Genomic DNA, 20252 nt, shown 5'->3' on the forward strand with positions numbered 1-20252 from the left:
GTTACATTGCTCGTTTTTTACCGAAATATGTCCCTGACTATTGCCATGTTGTAATATGTCGCCTCTGTGAAAAAAAAACAAAAAACCACAAAATGCCATTTCTTCACTATAATTTGATGACACGGCCAGTGAGAAAGGGCGGAGAGAGTAACAAAGGGGCGGGGCTTCCTCTCACTTTCCACCAATCAGATACAATCTTCAAAACCACAACATTTCTTGAGAAAAAAAAAAAAAGCAAATAGAAAACACAGTGTTCCCGGCTCCAATTATCTCACGACAACCTGAATGGAGACGACAGAGAGCGGGGAAATGCAGTGCTGAGGCCGTGTGTAAAAGAGATATACGTGAACGTCTCTATATACTGCTCTCTACGTACCGCTGTGTGTAGGGAGTATGGCGCTCGCTTCCTGCGATTATCAGGGTCAGCTCATATATGACAATAGTCAGGTAGGTGGCCTCTGTACACATGATGTCAGGTATATTGGGAGTGGATAGACATGTGAGTATAGATATATATATATATATATATTTTAATAATTAGTCACTGTATGTAGGTGCTATTTCAGCACCGTATGTAGGTGTTATTTGTTTACTGTACATAGGTATTAATTGATCAATGTTTTGGAACTCTAGGTATTATCTGAGCACTGTATATAAGTATTATTTGGTCACTGTAAGCAGATATATTTTGGGAACTGTATGTAGGTATTATTTGAGCACTGTATGTAGGTATTATTGGATCATTTTAGATGAGCATTATTAATTCGCAGTATGTCGGAGGTATTTCAGTACCGTATGTAGGTATTATTTGGTCACTGTATTCAGGTATTATTTGTAAACTCTATGCTAAACTTTAAGCTTTTATTTGAGCACTGTACACTGGTATTATTTGATCCTTGTATGTGGGTATTTTGTAAGCGCTCGGTGGTATTTACTGCTACTTTGTCACAGTACAGAATGATGTTTTTGCAGTGTAGAGCGTTGGTAGCACTGTATAGTATTGTTATTTAGGCTACAGTATGGAAGTTTTATTTGTTCTCTCTCACTGTGATTGGGTATAATACCGTACGGTGCTTATATTTGGGCTTTGTATATTCAATTACACACCGGAAAGTAAATAACCCCATATGGCGAGGTACGGGATCAAGAGCCATAAGTTATACTAATATTTTTTTTTTTTTTTTTAAATTTCGGAATATTTTTATTACCAAGGTCCCCCTGCAGTAGTTCAGATTTCTCGGCCATTAATGGGGTTGTCCATTAGTGGATACCCCCTGCTTAATAACTTCAGGGCCCAATTTAAAATAAAAGCGATGGAAACTGATTGGCTGCTGATTATCTGTAACTCATCAATATTCCGGCTTCACCCGACCAGCAGCCGGTGATTGGGTGCAGCAGTACCGTGACACAACAAGTCACGACGTTACTGTCGGAGATAAGTATTTTTATTTTCTGAAGTAATTTAGCGGGGGGTTGTCCAGTAGTGGCTCAGTGGTAAGCGCTGCAGCCTTGCAGCGCTGGAGTCCTGGGTTCGAATCCCACCAAGGACAACATCTGCAAGGAGTTTGTATGTTCTCCCCGTGTTTGCGTGGGTTTCCTCCGGGCACTCCGGTTTCCTCCCACACTCCAAAGACATACTGATAGGGAATATAGATTGTGAGCCCCACCCGGGACAGTGATGAAAATGTATGCAAACTGTAAAGCGCTGCGGAATATGTTAGCGCTATATAAAAATAAAGATTTATTTATTATTATTTTTTTTATTAGTAAATCATTTATATTGACACACGCAGTGCTTCTCATTTTACAGAGAGGCATGTACATTTTTTTTTTTTTACTTAGTCCTTAAAGCGGCTGTACAAAATTAGTAAAACATGGCATTGACTTTGAGGAACAGCGCCACACCTGTCGTGGTTTGAGTCTGGTATTGCAGCTCAACTTCTCTCATTACAAAACTTTTTCTTTTAATTTTCTTTTTATACTTTTGTTTTTATATTTCTTCTTCATATTATTGTTACCATCACTATTATATTAATTATTATATTTTGGACCATTTTATTTCTAGATGACAATTTAAAAGAAAAAAGACAGTGAGCAGGGTATACTGGCAACAAACTCAATCTTTGCTCCTTGGTTAAAAAAAAAACAAAAACGAGATAAGTGATAAAAAAAAGCAACGAGCTCTTCACAAAACCTGCTGCTTTCCCTGACTAATGAGATTGTTTTTCATCTTCAGATATGGAATTGTGCAGTGTCAGAGCCGGGGCCAGAGATATATCCAGCGCCCCCTCCTGGTTGTCAGTATTCACACTCTGCTCCTCCCGAAGTTACCACGTGCCAAAAAAAAGTAGAAGAATCCAACTGGGATGTGGAGTTCCTAAATTTTTTAGAACAGTCAGCAGGTGGCAGCTATTCTTCACTGGCGCCAGTCACCCAGGGTCACCCGCAGGAATTCACAGATATGTGCCCGTCTGACGTCATTAATACCGTGTTCCTTCCCTTTGAATGCGGCCTCGCAGATCCAACATCTTTAGATGGACCTTCAGAAATGATACCCAATACTGTGCCATCGACCCATACCAACCCATTCAGCCAACCCACAGACAATGCCAATTACTCCATACACGAATCTATGGGCTACATGTATTCCCTGCCACCCAAACCAGATCTGATGACACCAGGGATTCCCAGTGCCCACTATTCAACGATTCCAGTGCCAATTTTACCGAGGACTTCGTTTTCTGTTCTAGACGGGCAATGTTACCAGTCCTTCCCCTCCACAATGTCCTACTATGTATTACCACAACCAACGGCACATTCACTGGCTTATACCCAAAAGGAGAAAAAGCAAAAGCAAGGAAAGCGCACGTCAAACCGAAATGTCACCTGTCACAGCTGTACCCACGATGGATGCTACAAAACCTACACCAAGAGCTCGCACCTGAAAGCTCATCTACGTACCCACACTGGTGAGAGACAGTAATCGATGTGTAGACGCTGAGCACCACATTACCCCCCGCGAGTGATAGGAATAGTAATACTGTAATTACAGTAACCCAGCTCCTGATCCTCTTATTACCCCTGTAACCTCTTATTACAGTAACCCGGCTCCTGATCCTCTTATTACCCTGTAACCTCATATTACAGTAACCTGGCTCCTGATCCTCTTATTACCCCTGTAACCTCATATTACAGTAACCCAGCTCCTGATCCTCTTATTACAGCTGTAACCTCTTATTACAGTAACCCGGCTCCTGATCCTCCTATTACCCCTGTAACCTCTTATTACAGTAACCCAGCTCCTGATCCTCTTATTACCCCTGTAACCTCATATTACAGTAACCCGGCTCCTGATCCTCTTATTACAGCTGTAACCTCTTATTACAGTAACCCGGCTCCTGATCCTCTTATTACAGCTGTAACCTCTTATTACAGTAACCCGGCTCCTGATCCTCTTATTACCCCTGTAACCTCATATTACAGTAACCCGGCTCCTGATCCTCTTATTACAGCTGTAACCTCTTATTACAGTAACCCGGCTCCTGATCCTCTTATTACAGCTGTAACCTCTTATTACAGTAACCCGGCTCCTGATCCTCTTATTACCCCTGTAACCTCATATTACAGTAACCCGACTCCTGATCCTCTTATTACAGCTGTAACCTCTTATTACAGTAACCCGGCTCCTGATCCTCTTATTACCCTGTAACCTCTTATTACAGTAACCCGACTCCTGATCCTCTTATTACAGCTGTAACCTCTTATTACAGTAACCCGGCTCCTGATCCTCTTATTACCCCTGTAACCTCTTATTACAGTAATCCGGCTCCTGATCCTCTTATTACCTCTGTAACCTCTTATTACAGTAACCCGGCTCCTGATCCTCTTATTACCCTGTAACCTCTTATTACAGTAACCCGACTCCTGATCCTCTTATTACAGCTGTAACCTCTTATTACAGTAACCCGGCTCCTGATCCTCTTATTACCCCTGTAACCTCTTATTACAGTAATCCGGCTCCTGATCCTCTTATTACCTCTGTAACCTCTTATTACAGTAACCCGGCTCCTGATCCTCTTATTACCCTGTAACCTCTTATTACAGTAATCCGGCTCCTGATCCTCTTATTACCCCTGTAACCTCTTATTACAGTAACCCGGCTCCTGATCCTCTTATTACCCTGTAACCTCATATTACAGTAACCCGACTCCTGATCCTCTTATTACAGCTGTAACCTCTTATTACAGTAACCCGGCTCCTGATCCTCTTATTACCCTGTAACCTCTTATTACAGTAACCCGACTCCTGATCCTCTTATTACAGCTGTAACCTCTTATTACAGTAACCCGGCTCCTGATCCTCTTATTACCCCTGTAACCTCTTATTACAGTAATCCGGCTCCTGATCCTCTTATTACCTCTGTAACCTCTTATTACAGTAACCCGGCTCCTGATCCTCTTATTACCCTGTAACCTCATATTACAGTAACCCGACTCCTGATCCTCTTATTACAGCTGTAACCTCTTATTACAGTAACCCGGCTCCTGATCCTCTTATTACCCTGTAACCTCTTATTACAGTAATCCGGCTCCTGATCCTCTTATTACCCCTGTAACCTCTTATTACAGTAACCCGGCTCCTGATCCTCTTATTACCCTGTAACCTCTTATTACAGTAACCCGGCTCCTGATCCTCTTATTACAGCTGTAACCTCTTATTACAGTAACCCGGCTCCTGATCCTCTTATTACCCCTGTAACCTCTTATTACAGTAATCCGGCTCCTGATCCTCTTATTACCTCTGTAACCTCTTATTACAGTAACCCGGCTCCTGATCCTCTTATTACCCTGTAACCTCTTATTACAGTAACCTGGCTCCTGATCCTCTTATTACCCCTGTAACCTCTTATTACAGTAATCCGGCTCCTGATCCTCTTATTACCTCTGTAACCTCTTATTACAGTAACCCGGCTCCTGATCCTCTTATTACCCTGTAACCTCTTATTACAGTAATCCGGCTCCTGATCCTCTTATTACCCCTGTAACCTCTTATTACAGTAACCCGGCTCCTGATCCTCTTATTACCCTGTAACCTCATATTACAGTAACCCGACTCCTGATCCTCTTATTACAGCTGTAACCTCTTATTACAGTAACCCGGCTCCTGATCCTCTTATTACCCTGTAACCTCTTATTACAGTAACCCGACTCCTGATCCTCTTATTACAGCTGTAACCTCTTATTACAGTAACCCGGCTCCTGATCCTCTTATTACCCCTGTAACCTCTTATTACAGTAATCCGGCTCCTGATCCTCTTATTACCTCTGTAACCTCTTATTACAGTAACCCGGCTCCTGATCCTCTTATTACCCTGTAACCTCATATTACAGTAACCCGACTCCTGATCCTCTTATTACAGCTGTAACCTCTTATTACAGTAACCCGGCTCCTGATCCTCTTATTACCCTGTAACCTCTTATTACAGTAATCCGGCTCCTGATCCTCTTATTACCCCTGTAACCTCTTATTACAGTAACCCGGCTCCTGATCCTCTTATTACCCTGTAACCTCTTATTACAGTAACCCGGCTCCTGATCCTCTTATTACAGCTGTAACCTCTTATTACAGTAACCCGGCTCCTGATCCTCTTATTACCCCTGTAACCTCTTATTACAGTAATCCGGCTCCTGATCCTCTTATTACCTCTGTAACCTCTTATTACAGTAACCCGGCTCCTGATCCTCTTATTACCCTGTAACCTCTTATTACAGTAACCTGGCTCCTGATCCTCTTATTACCCCTGTAACCTCTTATTACAGTAACCCGGCTCCTGATCCTCTTATTACCCCTGTAACCTCTTATTACAGTAACCTGGCTCCTGATCCTCTTATTACAGCTGTAACCTCTTATTACAGTAACCCGGCTCCTGATCCTCTTATTACCCCTGTAACCTCTTATTACAGTAATCCGGCTCCTGATCCTCTTATTACCCTGTAACCTCTTATTACAGTAACCCGGCTCCTGATCCTCTTATTACCCTGTAACCTCTTATTACAGTAACCCGGCTCCTGATCCTCTTATTACCCCTGTAACCTCTTATTACAGTAACCCGGCTCCTGATCCTCTTATTACCCCTGTAACCTCTTATTACAGTAATCCGGCTCCTGATCCTCTTATTACCTCTGTAACCTCTTATTACAGTAACCCGGCTCCTGATCCTCTTATTACCCTGTAACCTCTTATTACAGTAACCCGGCTCCTGATCCTCTTATTACCCCTGTAACCTCTTATTACAGTAACCCGGCTCCTGATCCTCTTATTACCCTGTAACCTCTTATTACAGTAACCCGGCTCCTGATCCTCTTATTACCCCTGTAACCTCTTATTACAGTAACCCGGCTCCTGATCCTCTTATTACCCCTGTAACCTCTTATTACAGTAATCCGGCTCCTGATCCTCTTATTACCTCTGTAACCTCTTATTACAGTAACCCGGCTCCTGATCCTCTTATTACCCCTGTAACCTCTTATTACAGTAACCCGGCTCCTGATCCTCTTATTACTCCTGTAACTTATTACAGTAACCCGGCTCCTGATCCTCTTATTACCCCTGTAACCTCTTATTACAGTAACCCGGCTCCTGATCCTCTTATTACCCCTGTAACCTCTTATTACAGTAACCCGGCTCCTGATCCTCTTATTACTCCTGTAACTTATTACAGTAACCCGGCTCCTGATCCTCTTATTACTCCTGTAACTTATTACAGTAACCCGGCTCCTGATCCTCTTATTACTCCTGTAACTTATTACAGTAACCCGGCTCCTGGTCCTCTTATTACCCCTGTAACCTCTTATTACAGTAACCCGGCTCCTGATCCTCTTATTACTCCTGTAACTTATTACAGTAACCCGGCTCCTGATCCTCTTATTACTCCTGTAACTTATTACAGTAACCCGGCTCCTGATCCTCTTATTACCCCTGTAACCTCTTATTACAGTAACCCGACTCCTGATCCTCTTATTACCCCTGTAACCTCTTATTACCGTTACCCCTCTCCTGATCCTCTTATTACCCCTGTAACCTCTTATTACAGTAACCCGGCTCCTGATCCTCTTATTACTCCTGTAACCTCTTATTACAGTAACCCGGCTCCTGATCCTCTTATTACCCTAACCCGGCTCCTGATCCTCTTATTATCCCTGTAACCTCTTATTACAGTAACCCAGCTCCTGATCCTCTTATTACTCCTGTAACCTCTTATTACAGTAACCCGGCTCCTGATCCTCTTATTACTCCTGTAACCTCTTATTACAGTAACCCGGCTCCTGATCCTCTTATTACCCCTGTAACCTCTTATTACAGTAACCCGACTCCTGATCCTCTTATTACTCCTGTAACCTCTTATTACAGTAACCCGGCTCCTGATCCTCTTATTATCCCTGTAACCTCTTATTACAGTAACCCGGCTCCTGATCCTCTTATTACCCCTGTAACCTCTTATTACAGTAACCCGGCTCCTGATCCTCTTATTACCCCTGTAATCTCTTATTACAGTAACCCGGCTCCTGATCCTCTTATTACCCCTGTAACCTCTTACTACAGTAACCCGGCTCCTGATCCTCTTATTACTCCTGTAACCTCTTATTACAGTAACCCGGCTCCTGATCCTCTTATTACTCCTGTAACCTCTTATTACAGTAACCCGGCTCCTGATCCTCTTATTATCCCTGTAACCTCTTATTACAGTAACCCGGCTCCTGATCCTCTTATTACCCCTGTAACCTCTTATTACAGTAACTCGGCTCCTGTTCCTCTTATTACCCCTGTAACCTCTTATTACAGTAACCCGGCTCCTGATCCTCTTATTACCCCTGTAACCTCTTACTACAGTAACCCTGCTCCTGATCCTCTTATTACTCCTGTAACCTCTTATTACAGTAACCCGGCTCCTGATCCTCTTATTACCCCTGTAACCTCTTATTATAGTAACCCGGCTCCTGATCCTCTTATTACCCCTGTAACCTCTTATTATAGTAACCCGGCTCCTGATCCTCTTATTACCCCTGTAACCTCTTATTACAGTAACCCGGCTCCTGATCCTCTTATTACTCCTGTAACCTCTTATTACAGTAACCCGGCTCCTGATCCTCTTATTACCCTGTAACCTCTTATTACAGTAACTCTGCTCCTGATCCTCTTATTACTCCTGTAACCTCTTATTACAGTAACCCGGCTCCTGATCCTCTTATTACCCCTGTAACCTCTTATTACAGTAACCCGGCTCCTGATCCTCTTATTACCCCTGTAACCTCTTATTACAGTAACCCGGCTCCTGATCCCCTTATTACCCTGTAACCTCTTATTACAGTAACCCGGCTCCTGATCCTCTTACTACCCCTGTAAAGTCCTATTACATTATTTCCACCCCTCCCTTAAGGGCCATGCACACAAAAGCCGTTTTCCATAGCGTGTCCACATTGGACATTACCTGCCTGAATCCTGCTCATATAGGTACTATACTATACACATGGTCAGATTTTTAAATACATTGGATAGGACTGCTCTGAGATGGGTTACCTTGATGTTTGGTGGAGCGGCTTAGTATACATTTTTTGCAAAAAAAGTATCAACCAAATACCCTGTTTTGTTGTCATCTTTTTTACTAGCACTTGCTGTTTACTGTTACTTTTTTACAACAGAGTATTTTTATACGTTTGTTTTTCTATGTTTCTATTACATTAATAGTATTATATTAAAATAATAACATTATGATATGAATACAAACAAATCTTCACTTTATTTTGCAGGAGAGAAACCTTATGTATGTGAATGGGATGGTTGCGGTTGGAAGTTTGCCCGTTCTGATGAACTTACCCGTCATATACGGAAGCACACCGGTGTTCGCCCTTTCCATTGTTTTATGTGTGAACGAACTTTTGCCCGTTCTGACCATCTGGCTCTACATATGAAGAGGCATGAATATAAGAGTAACGGGAAGGAAATAATAAAATGATCTCTATTATTACCTGTCTGTCAGATCTCCTGGTATTATAGAACTTCTATTTTTGTACATGATAAATATATGTGTTTTTCTTTTTGGTAATCCTATTACAGGAGCCCTACAAGTTCAGGCTTTGCCTGTTGTTCCCACTTTTTCTTCATACCATAATTGTATAGAGGAATGTACATATAAGCGAGCATGCGTGTAGCTATTACATATGTCTGATTTTACTGCATGACCACTAGGGGCAACTGCCTTTTTCTTATTTTTTTATGATTTTTTGGAACAATCTTTTTTTTTTTACTTTTGTAGCAATAAACTCATTCTGATGATTTTTTGTGCTTTTTTCTTTTGTATTTGCTTGTATACTCTGACTGTGTAAATGATACCCAAGGGCGACGTGCCCAAGGGGAATGTATGAGTCTCATCCACTGCACTTGTCATCTTTGACTCATCTTAACCCCAATGTAATAAAGTAAATGTGGGTTGGTGCATTTATTTTAAGAATAGTGAATGACATCATCATAATTACTATATGACATCCTTATTGGGTGTAGCTACCAATGACAACGGTCAGAGTAATGCTTGTTTTATTTTTTTATATCATAAATCAAATGTGCATTTGAAACTAAGCAACTTTGTCATATATCTTATCAGAGAAATCCGCTTCTTTCTCCTCCTGGACTGATCATTCACTCAAAAGTTCATGGGTAAAATCTGTATTTGCTGAAGACAGATTAACCTATAACTGAGATAGGAGACAGCAGTTGGTGCTTTTAAAATTCTATGTAGGAAGAAGGTGTTGGAGGCAGACACAGACAGAGAGGAGGGAGGAGCAGGAGGCAGACACAGACAGAGAGGAGGGAGGAGCAGGAGACAGACACAGGCATAGAGGAGGGAGGAGCAGGAGACAGACACAGGCATAGAGGAGGGAGGAGCAGGAGGCAGACACAGGCATAGAGGAGGGAGGAGCTGGAGGAAGACACAGCCATAGAGGAGGGAGAAGCTGGATGAAGACACAGCCATAGAGGAGGGAGAAGCTGGAGGCAGACACAGATATAGAGGAGGGAGAAGCTGGAGGCAGACACGGGCAAAGAGGAAGAAACTGAGGAATATGCAGGTATAAAGGAGGGAGGACCTGCAGGAAGACGGGCATAGAGGAGGGAGTAGCTGGAGGCAGACACAAGCATAGAGAAGTGAAGTGCTGGAGGCAGACACAGACATTCTGCTGCAAGTTCTCCTGAAATGACAGTTCTCCATAGAACCTTATAAGCACCAACTGCCATCTCTTAGCTCAATAATAGGAAATCTCTCCTTACTAAAGATAGAGTTTACCTGTAAAATTAAGACTGTTAAGAATGAAACATCAGTCCAGGTGACAACAGAAATGGTTTCTCTGATATAATACAGTATATTACAAAGTTGTTTATTTCATGTCTTCTATTGATTTATTAAATAAAAATGAAAACAATGGTTACTTTATAAATGGCTAAAGCAATGGTACATTGTAAAAATCAAGACATAATAATCATACAAAAGTTATAGCGTCTTTTAAACATACCAACTAAGCGGGAAAGCCATGGCACGGCTATGGGACCCTAGAGGTGACCTTGCCTGCCATTGTGTTACTACTGCATTTCTATTTGTAACCATGTACCGTCAGGAGGGGTCCGGACAGGGCCAGTGTTGGGGGTTCTTAGGAAGTTGTTAAACTGCTATTTTATATGTGATGCAATGGTTGACATCTTATTGTTATAGGTATGTAGGTGTGTAAGACATTACTTGGACCAGTTCTGCTCCCTTGAGAATCACATGCCTGAAAAATAGCTCCTGGCAATTACATAGTCAGACCCCCAGGGGAAATGATGAGCCAATCACCTGTCAATCAGCAGGGAGGCCAGGATGTGCTGAGTAGTGTTTACGATGTGCATCACGGAGGTAACAGCCAGGGCAATTCCCTCTGGGACCTCAATGAATCTTCTCTAGAAACCATCCCAAATGGCTCTAAGCATCATTTTTTTCCTGCCAGTGCAACGCAAGGTGCACATGATAATATATAGGGTGATTCACTCTCTACATTTCCCGGAAAAATTGCTGCAACTTCTAAAAGTTCGATTGTACTGAAACTCAGTCTTGAAAGACCAAAAAAAGGGGAGAGAATCTGATGTAAGGTCAAATAATTTCATACCTCATGTAGCGCTATGACCGGCGCCCCTCTATGATGTCCCATTCTCGATCTATGCAGGGACCCCGGCTTACTGACTGACTTGGCCTCGCTGCGTGGTTCCTTGGTGGTCTTCTGCCCAATCCTGGTGTGCACACCGAAGTTTACGGTGGCACTCCTCTGATCTTAAAGGGGCAGTGCACGCATATAGTGAATACCCTAAGCTTGTTACTGAGAGGCGTTTAGTATAATTGAGTACACCTGCAAGATGGCTCCCAGCCAATTGCTGGGAGTCGTCCTGTACAAAAGGCTCTCCTTAGGGTGTCTCCAAGCAAAGAGTTGAGTCATTAGCTAGTTGATGTTCTACCAGCGCAGTTGTGAGGTCCGCTGGTACCAATGTGGCCGAATCCCTGGTCCTGGTGCGGCCAGTTTCCTGAACCCGAATCCCTGGTCCCAGTTCGTCCAGTATCCTGAAGCCGAACCCCTGGTCCCTCTGCAGCAAGTGTCTGAATGTTTTCTCCTGACTCCCGGTGTGGCCAGTCCTGTTCCCGAAGCCCCCTTGGCTCGATGCGGCCAGCGCCTGAACGTTGTCTCCTGGTCCTGGAGTGGCCAATCCTGAATCCAAAGTCCCCTGGTCCCGGTGCGGCCAGTTCTGTTCCTAAAGTCCCCTGGTACCGGTGTGGCAAGTGCCTGAACGCTGTCCCCTGGTTGTGGAGTGGCCAGTCTTGAATTAAAAAAGGGCTGTTCCCGAAGTCCCCTGGTCCCGGTGCGTACAGTGCCTGAACATTGTTTCCCGGTGCATGTGCGGACAGTCCCTGATCCAGCATCCTAGACCGGTGTTTCTGAACATAGTCCTAATCAGTATCAGTGAATCTGATTCAATGGGTCATCAGCTGCAGTACCGGGTTCTGCCTAGGAGTGGTACCTTGCGGCTACCTGAAGCCCAGTCTGTGTCCACCATCAGGAGCTCCAGTGAACACCTGTAAGCCACTTAACCCCTTCCTAGCCCCCGCTTAGTCCCTTCGTAGGTACGCTCAGTGATGTGGCACAGTGGGTCCGCAAATCCACGTGCGCCACTAGTGGGTGTAACAGTTTGCTTGGCCTTGGGCCCCACTGATCCCCATTCCTCTCTGCGCTCTGGAGCTGTGTCAGCAGCTGTGCTACCAGCGAGAGACAGGATAAAATTTTGTTTCATCTGATGACACTATGTGCCCGATTGGAAGCCCTGCCATCTGGACAACCTCAAACTTGTGCTCCATGAATGGAACCCATCCGTCCTGTGTGATACACCTCAGTACTATGGGGATCTGAAGCAGTGCCTTGGGTTACTGGAGCAGTGCATGTGGCACTATGAAGTTTTCTGTCAGCATTTTTTCACGGATAGGGAAAAGGTGGGATTCTTGATGTCCTACCTAGCAGGAGATGCCTTGGCATGGCTTAACCACATACTGGAACAAGGGGTTCCTATCACCTCTGACCTGAGGGTTTTCGATACGGTCTTCAACGAGCCAATCCCAGAATCTTCTGCAAGAACTTAACATCCTTATTTCCAGGAGCAGAAGAAACCGTCACATCTGGCTCTGTCTTTTCAAAGACCATCTGTTCCCCAGCCTGATGAGGCAGCTACCTGGGCAGAATCTGTGAAGATCGACGGTATTTGGCAGGCTGAGCAGAAGCAGTACTCAGTCAAGAAATGGAATTGTGTTATTGCTGCGGGTGTGTGGAACATCCTGATGATCTTTGTCCAGTGAAGTCTAAGTAACTCTAAAACCATGGGTCAGTAGGAGAGGCTGCCCTTGGTGGGAGTATTACCTGCTGTGAATTCGCTTTCTGGCCTCCCTCTGGTTATTACTGAAGGTAGTGGAGCTGGTCAGATTGACAGAGGGGTTGTGAGTTCTCTTTCTGGGCTCCCTCTGGTGGTTACTGGAGGTAATGGAGCTGATCTGATTAACAGAGGCTTGCCACCTGATAATGAGGACGACGATTGGAGATCTGAGGTTTCAGATTGGGATTTAAGACAGCCAACTCCCTTTATCCCTGCTGGTGATTTTCTTCTTGCCTCCTGAGGTCTGATGTTTCCAGCTCAGTCCCTGCATGTTCAACTAAGTGTTCATTTGCTATTCTGTTTGCATTTGATCTGGTTTTGTGTCTCTCAGTTTTGTGTGGGTCAGCCAGCTCCGGCTGGGGCTGTGCTGAATCACCATCCATATGTTACTGCTTGTGCCAGTTTGTTTTGTCCCGTTATATTGGTCTCTTTTTGCTCTGCTTTCAGAATATACCAGAGTGCTGATATAGCGGGAGGCGAAGTCGTGCGACTTCAGTGTTTTTTGCATCAGACGTGTTGGACTTTTTGCAGGGTTTTTTGCGTAATTGCAGACAGTGTCTTTCCTTTCCTGTCCTGTCTAGTTAGTGTGGGCCCCATCGTTTGCTCAGCCTATTTTCCTACCTGCGTTTGTGTTTTCATCTTGTCTCACCGACAATATATGTTTGGGGGCTATCTATTCCTTTGGGGTCTGCTCTGGGGCAGTTTAGATTTCCCCTTTCTTGCTTTAGGCTTAGTTAGCTCTCCGGCTGTGCTGAGGCGTCTAGTATCATCGTAGGTATGCTCCACGGCTACTGCTAGTTGTGTCGATAGGATCAGGGGTCTGCAATCTGCATAGTTACCAACCTCTCTAGTTTTCTATGGCTTAGCTTGGGCTTGCTCTCCTCCTCGGTGACCCAATCATAACAATTACCTCTCCATAGATGATTGTGACTGTATTCATGGCAAGTGGAGGCTTTGGTTCAGCAGGAAAGTTAGTGCTGCAAGCCATAAAGAGTCGGTGTCAGATTCCCCTTCGACAGTTCCAGAATCCAGTGAGGGTGTTGTTAAGTGAAGGACGAGCCCTGCTCAGGAAGAGTCAAGTCATGTCTGAACAACTTGAGCTCCAGATCAGAGCGTTATACACAGAGAAAATCATCTTCCATGTGCTGTCTGGTATTCCCATAGGTTGTCCAGAGCTGAGAACTCTAGTGCCTGTTCAAGTCTGGAGAACCTGTGTGGTGCTACGTTGGGGACAGCCAAGTCACAACAAGTGTCTGGTCCCTATACATCCAGGTTAGCCAGCAGTGCTGCCATCTTCTCCGCCAGGTCTGCTAGTCGCCAAGTCCCTGCGCACTGGTGTCTCCGAAGAAATGGAAGAAGAGGTGATGTTCCACACAGTCTCAACAATTGTTCCAATGATCTGCACCCAGAAACCTCCCAGCCTTGTGGACATGTCAAATTGTAAACCAGGCTGAAGACAAACCCAGAGATGGTTTCTTCAGTCTCTAGTAAGTCTGGTGAAGAGAATATCAAGGCGGTGGCATCTTTCAAACCTCAGCTATCCTCCAACAAAGCAAAGGAACTCCAGTCGGCCCTTGACTCCTCTGGGGTGGTAGCAGATCTTAACTAATGGAGAGAGACTTCCCAAAGCCCACTTCCTGGTATGCTTCGTTCAGCAGCTGCAGTACCCGATTCTGCCCAGGAGTGGTACTTGGCAGTTACCTGCAACTCAGTCTGTCTCCATAATCAGAAGCTCCAGTGAACACCTGGTAGCCGCTCACCTACACCCTTTCCTAGGTAGGCCCGTTCCTGTGGCACAGTGGGTCCACAAATCCACGTGCGCCATCGTTGGGCGTAATACACCATATATAGTGGCAGTACAAAAAAATATTAGAAACACAAGTTGGTGCGCAGTGGAAATGCAGAAGAACGGGCGCACACACTTTAATTACTGACATAATAAAAAAAAGTAAAAGGTTTTTGACACGGAGGGAAGCTGTGTGATACATACAGTGGGGCAAAAAAGTATTTAGTCAGTCAGCAATAGTGCAAGTTCCACCACTTAAAAAGATGAGAGGCGTCTGTAATTTACATCATAGGTAGACCTCAACTATGGGAGACAAACTGAGAAAAAAAAATCCAGAAAATCACATTGTCTGTTTTTTTTTCATTTTATTTGCATATTATGGTGGAAAATAAGTATTTGGTCAGAAACAAGCAATCAAGATTTCTGGCTCTCACAGACCTGTAACTTCTTCTTTAAGAGTCTCCTCTTTCCTCCACTCATTACCTGTAGTAATGGCACCTGTTTAAACTTGTTATCAGTATAAAAAGACACCTGTGCACACCCTCAAACAGTCTGACTCCAAACTCCACTATGGTGAAGACCAAAGAGCTGTCAAAGGACACCAGAAACAAAATTGTAGCCCTGCACCAGGCTGGGAAGACTGAATCTGCAATAGCCAACCAGCTTGGAGTGAAGAAATCAACTGTGGGAGCAATAATTAGAAAATGGAAGACATACAAGACCACTGATAATCTCCCTCGATCTGGTGCTCCACGCAAAATCCCACCCCGTGGGGTCAGAATGATCACAAGAACGGTGAGCAAAAATCCCAGAACCACGCGGGGGGGACCTAGTGAATAATAATAATAATAATAAATTTTATTTTTATAGCGCCGACATATTCCGCAGCACTTTACATTTCAGAGGGGATTTGTACAGACAATAGACATTACAGCATAACAATAATCACATACAGTAGATTATAACACATACCAAGAGGAAAGAGGGCCCTGCTCGCAAGCTTACAGTCTATGAGGAAAGAGGGAGACACGAAAGGTGGGTGGTAACAGTTACCCTGAATTGTATGGACCAGTCATAATGTTAAGTGTGTAACAGTACAGACACAGAGGGCTAATGGAGGCATAAAGCATGTGGGAACATGATGCGGGGAACCTGGTTATGGTAAAACTTTTGGCTCTGCCACACAGGGATAGATTAGGTTAATGTGTTGGGGTGGTAGGCCAGTCTGAATAAATGCGTTTTCAGGACACGCTTAAAATTGTGGGGATTGGGGACTAATCGTGAATGAATGAATGAGTGAATGAACTGCAGAGAGCTGGGACCAATGTAACAAGGCCTACCATAAGTAACACACTACGCCACCATGGACTCAGATCCTGCAGTGCCAGACGTGTCCCACTTCTTAAGCCTGTACATGTCCAGGCCCATCTGAAGTTTGCTAGAGAGCATTTGGATGATCCAGAGGAGTTTTGGGAGAATGTCCTATGGTCTGATGAAACCAAACTGGAACTGTTTGGTAGAAACACAACTTGTCGTGTTTGGAGGAAAAAGAATACTGAGTTGCATCCATCAAACACCATACCTACTGTAAAGCATGGTGGTGGAAACATCATGCTTTGGGGCTGTTTCTCTGCAAAGGGGCCAGGACGACTGATCCGGGTACATAAAAGAATGAATGGGGCCATGTATCGTGAGATTTTGAGTGCAAACCTCCTTCCATCAGCAAGGGCATTGATGATGAAACGTGGCTGGGTCTTTCAACATGACAATGATCCAAAGCACACCGCCAGGGCAACGAAGGAGTGGCTTCGTAAGAAGCATTTCAAGGTCCTGGAGTGGCCTAGCCAGTCTCCAGATCTCAACCCTATAGAAAACTTTGGAGGGAGTTGAAAGTCCGTGTTGCCAAGCGAAAAGCCAAAAACATCACTGCTCTAGAGGAGATCTGCATGGAGGAATGGGCCAACATACCAACAACAGTGTGTAGCAACCTTGTGAAGACTTACAGAAAACGTTTGACCTCTGTCATTGCCAACAAAGGATATATCACAAAGTATTGAGATGAAATTTTGTTTCTGACCAAATACTTATTTTCCACCATAATATGCAAATAAAATGAAAAAAAAACAGACAATGTGATTTTCTGGATTTTTTTTTCTCAGTTTGTCTCCCATAGTTGAGGTCTACCTATGATGTAAATTACAGACGCCTCTCATCTTTTTAAGTGGTGGAACTTGCACTATTGCTGACTGACTAAATACTTTTTTGCCCCACTGTATATGGGTGATGGCCATACAGTCACAGGATAGAACAGAGACCCAAAATGATAATACAGTATGTCAACGAGCCGCCAAGAAAGGTCGTGTTCGCCCGTACAGAGTCACTGTCTGTCAGGAATTGAGAAGGCCCGATTAAGGGAAAAGAATTCGTTGTTGCCAGATTTTTTCCTTTGATGCCATTTGAAAGGTTGGATTTATTCTGTAGTAACAAGCCATGAACATTATGGGCCGTCCAAGGACATATGGCGAGAAATTCAGGCTATGACCCCAGACATCCTGCAGAATACATCAAAATGAAATGGTCCGTGCAGGGTGTTTGGATGTAAACGGTGGACATTTTCTACACCTCCTTTAAAACATCAGTTTCTCATGAACCAAGGTAGGTACAGTCCAAAATTCAGCACAATAGATTGTCTGTTTTAGAAGCTACAGCAGTTTTTCGGGGTAAAGTAGCGACTGAATCACTCCGTATAAGTTCTTCATCGCGTCTATAAGGCCTTTCTGGACTTGGTGGCAGCATCCAATTTGGATATATATATTTTCTTTTCCCAGAAACAACGCCACTCTTGTCCATGGACTGTGTCTTGTATTAGATTCCAGCACTATTAATTACTAGTATGTGATGGTTAAAATTTCATCACACAATCAAAAATGTAATTATTTTTGCTTTTGAATTGATAAAACTGAACCAAGCACTAATAATCCAGCTGGTCAAGTGGTCTAATAAATAAAGTCCTGGTGGTCTAGTGAGTTAATTGAGAGATATTGCTTATTTATTGATTTTAAAGGTAAAATAGTTTACCTATTGTTTAAATCTGATATTAATGTGTTAATTGTATTTTTTGTTTATTTTTTTTCCTATATCATTATCTGTATTAAAAATAATCTTTGAAATCTTACAACTGGGGTCGCGGCCTAGCTGAACATGTAACAGGACGCAAGCAGTGAATGGCTCCTTCAACATCTGGTAAAAAATCCTGCTTACCCGGGAAACTGAAACGCTTGGCTGGTCGGAATTAAAAGAGCAGAGGCTGCAGATCTTGAGATTGAAATGAGTTCCTGACATGACAAGTCAAGATAAAAGGATCAAACAGTCAGTGGCCCAGGTGGAAAGTGTGCGACAAGATGGCGCAGTGGTGGGCCCCAGGAAGGAGGTGACAGAGAAGGAGCAGGGTAAGAACCCTTTGGACTTCCAAGACAAAGGGAACCCAGCAGTAACCTGACCCCGTATCATCCACTAATATTGTGACTTTACTGAATAAAACCGATGACCTTGAAAACAGGTTGAGGCGCAACAATATTCACCTTGTGGGAGTACTGGAGAGGGTAGAACGCAGTGACCCAGTCGACGTCTTTGAGAGCTGGCTAATTTCTACGTTTGGCATGAATGATCTTTCCAATCTGTTTCCAGTAGATAGTGTAATGAGAGTGGTGAAACCACTGTGCCGTGGACCGAGAAGAGCCTGGAGGGTGACTAGGTGAGCATCTTACTTTTCACTAGAGCAGCTGGTGGTGGGATTAGGCTTGGCTCTCGATGAACAACAGGTGCTACTCCAGAACAGACCCCAGATGCATGGCAGCTGACCCCCAAGGGACTGGTAGCTGGAATGGCTCGAAAGGTGAGGAAAGCTGATGCGGATCCGGCTGATGTACCGACTGTCACGGCAGGTAGAGGTGGTTCCGGCTGTTACTCAGGTTGGCACGGCAAATGCTTGCGGATCAGGCTGATGTACAGACTGGCACTGCAGCTGGGTGCGGCTGATATACAGACTGGCATGGCTGGTGCAGGTTGGTCTGGATGATATACAGACTGGCACGGCACGTGCAGGTTGGTCTGGATGATATACAGACTGGCACTGCAAGTACTGACGGATCTGGCTAATGTACAGACTGGCACTGCAGGTGGGTGCGGCTGATATACAGACTGGTATGGCAGCTGCTAGCAGGCCAAGCTGTAATACTGACCAGGCAAATACTAGCAAGGAGGCTAGGGATGGACAGACTCTGGGAACTAGCAGACTGGAATCTGTGCACTAGCAAGGGTGTTTGGGAACAGACTAACAATTTCACACAGGCACCTCCATGCAGGTGAAGGTGCCTTAAAAAATAAGTGTCTCCCAGACATTAGCTGGGGACACTTTATTATGTTGCCCTAAGCACAGTGCCCGTGGATCTGCGTGCCGTGCGAATACACTGGGCGGCCTCTGGCGAGGAAGGAGAGCTGGACAGAAGCCGTGGTGGTGAGTGAGTTGGTGTTCCTGCCTGCCGGGTGAGAGGGGAAGCGTGCAGGGACGCCAGCACTACAGAAGGGCCCTTACCACCAGGAGCAGTGACAAGATCGATAGTAATTAAATTGCTTAATTTCAAAGATAGAGATAAAATCCTGAAACTGGCGCGGACATATCAAGACCTCCGTATTGCTGACTTAAAAGTGTTCATTTTTTTTTTCAAATTTTTCAGCAGAATTTCAAGACATCAAGAAGAAATTCTTCCAATTACAACTCCAATATGCCATGATGTATCCAGCGAGACTGAGAGTAACTGCTTTTGATGCAACTCATTTCTTTGATAGTCCGAAAGAAGCTATGCGGTGGTTAGATCTCCATGATCACCAACTAAGGAACTGCTAAGTTATGTGAATGTTCTGCTTATAGCCCAGGATAGCACATGATATAATATTTACTTATCTAGTTTATGCATACCTGAAAGATATCTAAGTGTGGCTAGCTGTCATAATAGGAATGCTCAAGGCTTATATACTGGGCGTCCAGCTTTCCACTGTATGATTAGCACATGTGTTAGAGGCGTTAGCATATTCCTACATCCAAACCTCTCCTTTATGTATGGAAAACCTATGGTAGACCCTGAAGGTAGATTAGTCTGTAGTCTGTCTAATGTGTCTAATGTTCAGGATACGAATATGTGCAGGGGTGTACATAGGAATCATGGGGCCTCATAGCAGAAGTTCTAATTGGGTCCCACCAAAAACAAGCACACTTAATATTCAGCGGGGTCATGGAAGAGCAAATCTCACATCTTTGCAGCTCTTACAAAGTAATTTTGCTCCTATTGAAGTCCCTAGATTGATGAGTATGATTCCTCCACAGTGAATTCTTCCAAAGTATCAGCCTCACACATGGTATGATGACCTTACTGTACTCCCTTTTCCCCGGCAAAGTATGGTGACCCCCAGCATAGTA

General features: G+C 44.1%; 1 protein-coding gene across 1 annotated transcript; it reads left to right on the top strand.

Annotated features, from left to right (window-relative positions):
- The first annotated feature begins 261 nt into the window (after nt 1-261).
- Nucleotides 262-9025, top strand: KLF1 (KLF transcription factor 1). The gene is made up of 3 exons (XM_073587506.1): nt 262-447; nt 2237-2969; nt 8808-9025. The coding sequence occupies exons 1-3, from the start codon at nt 394-396 to the stop codon at nt 9011-9013; spliced, it is 993 nt and encodes a 330-aa protein (XP_073443607.1). The 5' UTR covers nt 262-393; the 3' UTR covers nt 9014-9025.
- Nucleotides 9026-20252: the final 11227 nt, after the last annotated feature.

The sequence above is a fragment of the Dendrobates tinctorius genome, unplaced genomic scaffold (assembly GCF_039654945.1).
Source record: "Dendrobates tinctorius isolate UK_male_01 unplaced genomic scaffold, ASM3965494v1 ptg000099l, whole genome shotgun sequence".
Classification (NCBI taxonomy): domain Eukaryota; kingdom Metazoa; phylum Chordata; class Amphibia; order Anura; family Dendrobatidae; genus Dendrobates; species Dendrobates tinctorius.